This window comes from Gracilinanus agilis, chromosome 4 (assembly GCF_016433145.1).
Source record: "Gracilinanus agilis isolate LMUSP501 chromosome 4, AgileGrace, whole genome shotgun sequence".
Classification (NCBI taxonomy): domain Eukaryota; kingdom Metazoa; phylum Chordata; class Mammalia; order Didelphimorphia; family Didelphidae; genus Gracilinanus; species Gracilinanus agilis.
The window spans coordinates 456,954,444-456,964,454 of record NC_058133.1 but is presented as its reverse complement, the minus strand read 5'-3'; the positions used below and the strand labels follow the sequence as shown (position 1 = coordinate 456,964,454).

The 10,011-nt window shown below is 37.8% G+C and overlaps 1 protein-coding gene across 1 annotated transcript in view; it reads left to right on the top strand.

The window, feature by feature from the left end:
• VAV3 (vav guanine nucleotide exchange factor 3) overlaps positions 1-10,011 on the top strand; it is a 482,681-nt gene that overhangs the window by 381,693 nt on the left and 90,977 nt on the right. The window contains exon 20 of the mRNA XM_044675502.1: positions 6,080-6,216. Coding sequence (XP_044531437.1) covers positions 6,080-6,216 — 137 coding nt within the window. The remainder of the gene's footprint in view (positions 1-6,079; positions 6,217-10,011) is intronic.

Genomic DNA, 10,011 nt, shown 5'->3' with positions numbered 1-10,011 from the left:
AACCCTTAACTTCTGTGTATTGACTTATAGGTGGAAGAGTGGTAAGGGTAGGCAATGGGGGTCAAGTGACTTGCCCAGGGTCACACAGCTGGGAAGTGTCTGAGGCCGGGTTTGAACCTAGGACCTCCCGTCTCTAGGCCTGGCTCTCAATCCACTGAGCTACCCAGCTGCCCCAACTGTCTTATATATTTTTGTGGTCATTTGTATTTCATTTTTGGCTGGAGAGTTGCATTTTGTTTGTTTTTCTTCTTTGCTTCAATTTTCTTTGAGGGGAGAGAATGAGCAGAATGGATCCTAAAGCAGATACAGGATTAGAAGAAACTTTACACACTTAAGTGCTGAAGGTGAATGTAAGCACTAAGAATATCTAATTATTGGAGGTCTAAACCCTCATTGGATTGGAAATTTTTTTTTTTTTGGTTATCTAAGAATAATGGAACATGGAACGAATTTTGGTTAGGCACATGAGGTATTTGGGAAAGATGTTTAAGAAAAGATGTCTGTGTTGGGTAAGCTATACAAATCCAATGAATTCTCCTGAGTTTTCAGAGTGATATCTAGACTGGGGGATTAAGAGCACTATGGAAGGAACCATTGTGCTGTGATTTTCAGATATGACAAATTTTCAACTTGGGAGAGAATATGGGAAAGCCTGCTAACTTGAGTAGTTTTAAGCATGAGGCCTTTGTCTGAAAACATGAATTATATCTCCTTAATGTGTACAACATTCTTATTAGAGGCTTTGAGCCTTGATACTTAATACCTTTGTCCTTTCAATGTTTTCTCAATGCCCTGAGAAAGACTAAGTTCTGGCATTGAGGAATGAACAGATCAGGTGAGACTATTATAGAATTGAGTCTCAGAGGCTTATAAAAGGGAATGGACATACCTGCCAGAGTCAGTTGGAGAGAAATATAGAAAAGGCTGAGTTAGTGGGATATATAAATATGAAAATAATAGAATTTATTTTTAAAAATATTTTTTAAACCCTTATCTTCTGTCTTGGTACCAGTTCTATGACAGAAGAGAGGTAATGTCCCCTTATAGGCAATCTGGGTTAAGCGATTTGCCCAGTGTCACACAGCTAGGAGGTGCCTGAGGTCACATTTGAACCCAGGACTTCCCAACTCTATACCTGGAGCTCCATCTACTGCTACCCTGTTCTAGTGCATGGATTCCTATTTTGGGGGAGTCACTTTTTTCACTAAAGATTTCTGCCCAGACATACTAGCAGTGAACTGACTGTCCTAACTTCAACCATTCAGATTCCTGATCAGTCGCTAAATATGAGTAATGCCAACAAGAATGATTGCCACACTAGAGATGGGTGTCTTTGCATGCTGCTGATGAACTCTGCCCCTAATGTGTTAAACTTCCCTGTGGCAATCACTTAGATGAGAGTGGTGCTGGCTATATAAATGGGCTGTCAGTAATATGCTGGCCTTTCACCTCAGAGACCTAATTTAAAGTCTAAACAAAGCTACATTAAAAAATCATTAGTTGTACAAGATGTCATAGAAGCTGATTCTGATTTATTCCAGGAAGGCGTTTGTGGACTAAAGTTGTTGTGTGTTATGCAAACAACCATCATTGGTCATCATTTTCTTAGGATAATAGAGTTAAAGCTGGATTGTCTAGATCTAGAATATTGTCCGCAGGAAAATACTAGTGTAACCCTGGCTTCTTGAGGCATGGCCAAAGAAGCATTTGTAATACTGTCCACTTCTTTCCCCCCCCCCCCCCCCCAACTCTCTCGCTCTCTCGCTCTCTCTCTTCCAATTTTCTCTAATAAAACTCTGATTTAGTGACCTGGGTGGAGAACTAAAGCTATCTTTGCAAAGGATTTACTGGATCTTTCTTTATTCCTCATACTAGGGTCATAGATTTAGAACTGGAAAGGACCTCAGAGATTATCTCTTCCAATTATTTAATTTTATTGATGAAAAAACTGAGGACCTGGATTTTAAGAGACTTGCCAAAGGTTACACAGGTAGTCAGTAGCAGAGATAACTTGGGCCCACAGACTCCAAAGGCAGTAGTTTTTCTATTGAACTTGTGCCTGGTTTCATTTGTTGTTTTGAGGTGGAAAGGAGAATATATTTAAGAAATCCACAGATCATTTTGCCCTAGTAAGATGGGAAATTTTATGATAGATGAGATTAATTGTCTATTAGTTATCCAACTAATCAAGCTAGTTAACACATATTGCAGAGGTTGTAGAAGGGATTAGATTTCATTCAGTTCTGTTTAATGCACATTTATTAAGTAATAACTATGTGTAAGATGGCAAGTATAATGGAATATAAAAACAGAAGGAGCTTACATGTCCATTGTGTATATGCGTGTGTGTGGAGTGGGAGAGGGAGTAAATGAATGAATGAATACAAAATGAATAAATACAAAGGTTGTTCTAGATTATTTCGAGAGGAAATGAATGCTAAAAATTGGGGAGACTGAGGAAAAGACTCATGAAAAGGTGGAACCTGATCAAATGAGGCACCCACCCTACCAATTCTGAGACTCAGTCTATGAAACTTTTTGGAAATTCAGAGAGCACGCAACTCTCCATATTTAATGTGTACCTAATTTACATATATGTATATATATTCTCTTATTAGTCACAATAAAACTTTATTTATTTTGATAATAAACAGCCACATTACCCCAATTCTGCCACATACTACCTGTATGATGTTGGACAAATCACTTAACCTCTTGTGGCCTCAGTTTCCTCATCTATAAAATGCAAAAGTTGGACTAGTTGATCTGTACGATTCCTTCTTGCTCTAAATTTATGTTACTCATTCTGCTTTGGTGAATCCAATTGGTTCCATAGTCTCTAGTATTATATTGGCAGGGAGATGTTAATTATCTAGGAAACTGGAAGATTCTACAAATAGACTATTCTAGAATAGGGTGGTAGGTGGTAGTGATGGTCAGAGAAGGGGTTAGGGCAGAGTAAAGGGGCAACTGTCTGTTAGAGAAAGGTCTAGCCCTGAAAAGCCAGAGGTTGCTCTTAGCTATAGCAGTGAGAGTAGATAAGACTGTCAATTATATTGATGCTTGGATACTTGACATTTTCTTGAGCCTTTTCAAATTCCTTCTCTTGGGAAAAACATTTTCCATTTGTCAGTGTTAATTTTGTTTACCTTATAATTAATATAATTGCTGCACGATTCTTTTAATAAGGAATTGAGTGAGGGTTCATTTTAGGGAAAACATTAATTTAAGTTTTCAATATTTACTATTGTTCACAGAATGTTAGCTACTACTTTTGAGCAGATTATAATTATTCACTTTTATATAGTACTTCAATTCTTATAAAGTGTTTGACATTATTTTATTCAATCCCCTCAAGAGCTATTTGAGGTAGTTACTATTATTATTTCATTTTACAAATGAGTAAACTGGGGCATGAAAAGTTGTTACTTGCCGAGAGTCACACAAAATCTCTGTCTTCCTGATTCTAAAATTTATTTACTTCACTATGCTGTCTTCAGATGATTTCTGAATCTCTGCCGCTAGCCTTAACCTAACTTCTGAATTCCAGATCTATATCTGGAATTACTTATAACACATCTCCATTAGGACGTCCCACCAGAACCCCAGACCTACCGTCTAAAATAGAGCATACAGTCCTTCTGCCCTTGACTTTCTCTTCTTCCAACTTCACAATTTCCAGAGGCAGTGAAGTGAATGCCATAATGAACTGAACCCTTGAACCATGAACAAGAATCATGAAAATGAGTCCAAATGTAGCTGGCTGAGTCTGGGCAAGTCATTTAACCTCTTCCTCAGTTTCTTATCTATCTGTAAAATGCAGACAATAATAACATCTACCTCACAGGGTTGTTTTGAAGATCAAATGGGGTCATATTTGTAATGTGCTCAACAATACCCAGCGTATAGGAGATAGTGTATAAATGCTACTCATTGTTTTAACTCTTTCTGCCAAAGGCATTATTGTTTCTTATTTGAAACCTTGGAGTTATCTTAGTTCATGATTCACAGAAGGTCCCCAGAGGTTCTCTACTCTAGTTTCATCATCTTAAAACTTAAGCTCTCAGGGGCAGCTGGGTGACTGAGTGGATTGAGAGCCAGGCCTAGAGATAGGAGGTCCTAAGTTTAAATCTGACCTCAGATACTTCCTAGCTATGTGATCCTGGGCAAGTCACTTGACCCCCATTTCCTAGCCCTTACCGCTCTTCTGTCTTGGAACCAATACACATTATTGATTCTATGACAGAAGGTAAAGGTTTTTGGAAAAAAAAAAAACACTTAAGCTCTCAAATGTTTTTGTAATCTCAAAAATTTGTGAGTTCCCTCTAAAAATACAGCTCTCACTCATTCTTTACCTGTCTATTCCATGCCACTATTTCTGCATATACTTATATATTTTCCAGGGGTATATGCCTCAAAAGATTTGTTGTCCAGTCCTATGAACTGAGATAGGCTTAGATATTCTCTGTGCTTTCAGAATTGCAGGACCCCTTATATCTCAAATTTCAATTCCTGTTTGACAGTGAATAGACTTGCAAGAAACCTTTAGTTTGGTTCCTAGCCATGGATGTGAGCTTACAGTTTAATGCAAAGGAGACTGATAAATATCTCTACATAGATAGTTTTCTCCTGGGTGTTTTTCTTGGTAAATGATGATGAAGTTTAAAGTTTGGGTAAGGTTAGATCCTTGGCCCCACCTTACTCCATTTAGTTAAGAAAGAATTATGTTTAAAGCCATCCCCTCTGGGGCTTTGTATTTGGGGCAGAGTTGAAGTAAGTCAACTGCAGTAACATGTACTAGTCCTTTCAGCTTCAAACAAGAAAATTAGGGTGAAAGTAAAAAATTGCTTGGCCTTACTTTGAAGTCCCTTCTCTCTCCCCTCTACCCCCCTTTCCCCTTCTGATTGACTGGAAGGATAAAAGATTGCTCTGTGTACAAACTTTTAGACTTTTAGTGCATAATAGCACTTTTTTTTTTTTGCAGAACTTTAAAAAAAGTAATCTTGGGTCTTTATTGGAGGTTGAGTGCTGCCCTATAATTTTGAGCAATTTCATAATTGGCGAGGTGAAAAGAATTCACTTGGTTTCGAAGCTGTCCCTGTATGTTTGATTTCTTAGAACTGGGACCTATTCCTCTTTTATTTATTTAGTATAATGTTTTCAGCCTGTTAGACATTGTGATCATTAACTGAAGTAGCACAAGTTTTAAAAAAAGAAAAACAATCTGTTACAATGACTTAAGTCACAAAGGTGTAGCAAATATCGTTTTTATGTTTAAACTATGTCTTAGGAGGGAGAAGTCTCATCTTTAAGTGGAAATATCAGGACCAACAAATATTGGTATAAGGGGAGTATATAAGATGAAAACCAAAGTTCCTGAGGACTCAGGTTGTGTGAGTGTAGCACACAAACACAAAGAAATAATTTTTAAAAAGGAAAAAGAATTCCAATTATGTTTTCATATGAATAATTCCTGGGTATCCTATTGTCTTGGACATAGCCTTTTATTAGGATTATTTTACGAGCCCAAATTCAGGCCCAAAGACTCTCTCCATATAAACGTCTTAAGTATTACAGCAACACATCCATCACATTTTTTGGTTCAAATTACAAAGATAACCTTAAGATACGGACTTTAGCCTGGGCAATGTGATACATACGCAGAAAGAGGTGAACTTCTTTAGTGATGAAATCAGCCAGTGCCCAGGAGGAAAGTAATAGGCAGAAAGGATAGAGTTGATGAAAAAATTGATTCTTTTCCATTAAACTGTACGTGATGTGTTTGTGTGAAGGAGGCATCAGCCGAAGGAGAAATATTTTCTTCAACTAAAAACAGATTGATGGCAGGGGAGGGTAGGACTATGTAAGGAGGTTGGGAGCAGAGATGCATCGCATTTCATTAGTGGCTTAAATAATGAGAAAGTTGTAAAGCATTCCAGTGTGGTCACTCTGGAGATTTCCTAGGATTAGATGTGTCTAAACTTCTAATGTGAATAATAGCTCTGTTTTCTTAAGGCATGTTTAAGACTTTACACATTCTCATTTCATTCCTTGAAAGACTTTGTTTTTCTTATTCTAGGCCTCCCGAAGATGCAGGTCATTAAGAATTACACTGGAAACCCACAGCCTCCACAACAAGAAGGACCTCCTTTGCACATCCAGCTGGGAGATACTGTTGAGCTTTTGCGAGGAGATGCACATAGCTTATTTTGGCAGGTACTATCTGAATTATGAATTTCTGATTTGGTGGGTGAGTCACAACCATTTGACAAAATAAGGCTCACAGTTTCAGAAAGAGCTTGTGTGTGCGGTTAGCCCTCAGAGCTGGGCATAATTCACAAAAGCCTCTTTTTTAGCCCAGTCCAAGTGTCAGAGCATCTGGTGGCATAGATTGTCAGAAACTGTATCAGTGCCTTCGTTCATAGCTACAGTTTCAACAATGCCAGCATGGAGTAGGACCTAGAGAGCTAAGTTTTTGAGTCCAAAAGACCTCAAATCAGGTCCTGCCTCTGAAATATCCTGATTGTGTAACCAGTATGTGGCAAGTCATTTTAACCTCTCACTGCCCCGGGGCAATTCTCTAAAACCATAAGTCTCAGAATAATGCCAAATCTACATTGGTTGAGGGATTTTAAACCAATCAAATCACAGAACCAGTAAAAGAAATAAAATAAAATTATACATCATGTTACTAGAGAGCATAACCTTTATTTTGTACTTGGGGGCTATGGATATGCTTTAGTTCTAACTGACAAGCATTTATTATGCACCTGCTCTGTTACTGAGGTAGGCTGGGGGATATGAAGTCAAGTGGTTTTAGACTTTAAGAAGTTTACATACTACTCATGGGATACAAAATAGAAACAAATAGAAAGTGTACAGGAGATATTACAAAGAAATACAAATTTCAAGAGGAAGAGAGGACTAATAATAAAGGTGATGATCTAATTTGCAAAAGAGTAAGTTTAGTTTGGAGACACTCTCTCATTAGCTTTGTCGCATTGTCCCGTGTCCCATTTTATTAAGAATTTGGATGGGAGCTCCTTCCGCACACAAGGACATTTTCCCCCTTTTTCTTTGTATCCCTAGCACTTAATGCTTGATGACGATGATGATGGTGGTGGTGGTGGTGGTCCTGGTGATATTTGAGTCCACTGTTCCCCATACCCATTACCTCTAATTCTCAGAAGGGTCCAAAACCATTCCTCATGAAATAAATGGAGTTTGAAAAGTAAATCAAGTTGTGAGACTTTCTCTTGATGAAACATCTCTTGATTACTAAGGCCACTTTGTTCCCTCTTAAATTTTTACTTTCTGTCTCAGTAAAAACTCTAAGATGGGGGCAGCTGGGTAGCGCAGTGGATTGAGAGTCAACCCTAGAGATGGGAAGTCCTAGGTTCAAATCCGGCCTCAGACACTTCCCAGCTGTGTGACCCTGGGCAAGTCACTTGACCCCCATTGCCTACCCTTACTACTCTTCCACCTATAAGTCAATACACAGAAGTTAAGGGTCTAAAATAAAAAAAAAAAATTAAAAAAAAAAGAAACTCTAAGATGAAGAGCAAGGGCTGGACAAAGGGAGTAAAGTGACTTACCTAGGGTCACACAACTAGGAAGTGTCTGTTACCAGATTTGAGCTGTCCTCCTGAGTCCAGATCTGGTACTCTATATTCTGTGCCACCTAAACTGCTCCAAAGGATACTTTTGATTCCAGATTGAAGTAGAATTGGGATGTAGATCTATGCAGGAGGTAAAGTCCAATAAAAGCAGAGAGGAAAATGAATGGATCTTGTCCATTTGTGAATATTTGAAAGGTATAAGGTGTCTGCTAAAATGGAGTGGTTTCCATAGCAACCCTGTAGCATGTGACAGCATCTGCCACTTTGTCACAGAGGATGGCTTCTTGATTGAATGCTCAGATCAGATTACAGATTTTAGCGAGTGTAGCTTTTGCATTGTTTTAAAGACAAATGTTCTGATTTGGAAAACATGGAAATATGACCTTCCACTCTGCACCCAGGATATGTCTATCTTGGGAGCTGCTTCTCTAAAAGCTAGAAATAGGAGCAATTTTCTATTTGTAGGGAATTACAAAGGAAAGTAGTGGTGGAGAAGGATATTGGCATGAAGTAGTATTTTCAAAATTATTTCCTTTTTCTATTTGGAATAAATATCAATTTCCATTCAATTTACAATTTTACCTGCTTTTTAAATTAATCAATTGACAAACATTTTTAAAAGCCTATTATGTGTTAAGGACTGAGGAAATAAGGGTAAAGAATGCAACAATTTGCCCTTTCAATTAGCTTACATTTTCATGGGGGACACAAGTGAATATGTAAACATATCCAGCAAAAATATTAAGTAAAAATTATATATATACATACATATATATATGTATAAAATAGTTAAACACAAGGTAGTTTTTTAAGCAAAATATTAGCATTTGGGAGAATTAGGGAAGACTTCATATAGAAGGTATTGCTAGAGATTTGTCTAAAAGGACAAGAGGGACTCTGGAGTTAAATTAAGAAATATTTTCCTTCCAGACATGTGGAATATCCGGTGCAATGACAAGGAGATTAGAGATAGAGTTTCATTATGAAAACAAGAGAAAGCTAGTATGGCTGGATCAAAGAATTTGGGAAGGAGAATAAAGCTTTTTCCAGACTTTCTATTGTTTATTTTTACTGTTACCTGTTATTACTTCTTATTCTGGTAGATCTATTGCAATTGTGTTAGTTGGGTCACTGAAGGAAATAAGAAAAAACTGGGTAAGACCAAATCTTTTCTACTCTTCCTTCATGTACTATGGACAACCACCATTAAAATGTAAAATTTTTGAGGGTGAGAGATTGCTTCGCCTTCCTATATTTCCATGACTATAGTGTTTACTAGACCTATGCCTGGCACGGATTATTAAGTACTTAACAATATTTGAGTGTCTATCTTTCCATTCTTCTATTTGTCTATCTATCTGTATTTCATCTATCTAATTACTAAACTATCTATCAGTGGGTATTCAGAGGAAATTAGCACCTCTGGTGTGAGGGCTTACAGAGCCCTTTTTAGGGCTGCTCATCTCTACCTTTGGTGTCCACCTGTCACCCAACTCTTTCACCTGTGGCTCCAAGAAAATGTAGCATGTGCAGCAGCCACACCCTGGTGAAACTGTCTCAGCAAATGGGCTAAACTACTTTGAGCATAATTGGCAGGCTTCAGACCAGTCAATGAGTTAGGGGACCATCTTCTTGTCCACCTCTGAAATTCTGTGCCTCTGTGATTATACTGCAAGAGACCTAGAGTATTACCTGATTATCATTGTTCCTCAAAAGGGATGGTTCAGAGTAGCTCCTAATGCTGAGATCTATTTGGCCTGAATGCTTAATTTAGATAGAAGGATTTGGAATCTTTTCTTAAGGCTCTGGCCAAAACAAATTGATACTGATATGTCTTGGAGCCAAATCTTTCAAGATAAGTCAGATCAGTTAGCATAAATTGAGAAATAATCCTAGCCTTGAAAGGGAATGACTGAAAAACAAAAACAAAACATTTCTCTACTAGCAAAGTGATTTAGGTTGGTTTAAAATGTTCTAATAAAGTTTCTGATTTTTATACTTTGTAAGCATTCTTCTATGTTGTCCCCCCCCCACACAAAAAAAAAGTCCGTGTAGCAGCCGCTACATTGTCCTATAGCCCATCATGTTTCCCACAGCCTGTCTGCACAAAGAATACAAATTCTTCTCCTTTCAGCAACTGTCTTTGAACAGCTATTAGTGGAATCTGTATCATTATTATAACAACAGTAATTTCTAATGCCATGGGAGTGAGTGGTCTCTGCATTTTCATTATCACTTCTTTCAAACAACTGTGTTGTCAATTGAACTGAGAAAATGCACTCTGTTCAAACTTTGTATTGAAGAAATTAGTTTGGAGAGCTTCATCTCTTTATCTTTTCCTTTCTGCTTGCGCTCTCTCTCTCTCTCTCTCTCTCTCTCTCTCTCTCTCTCT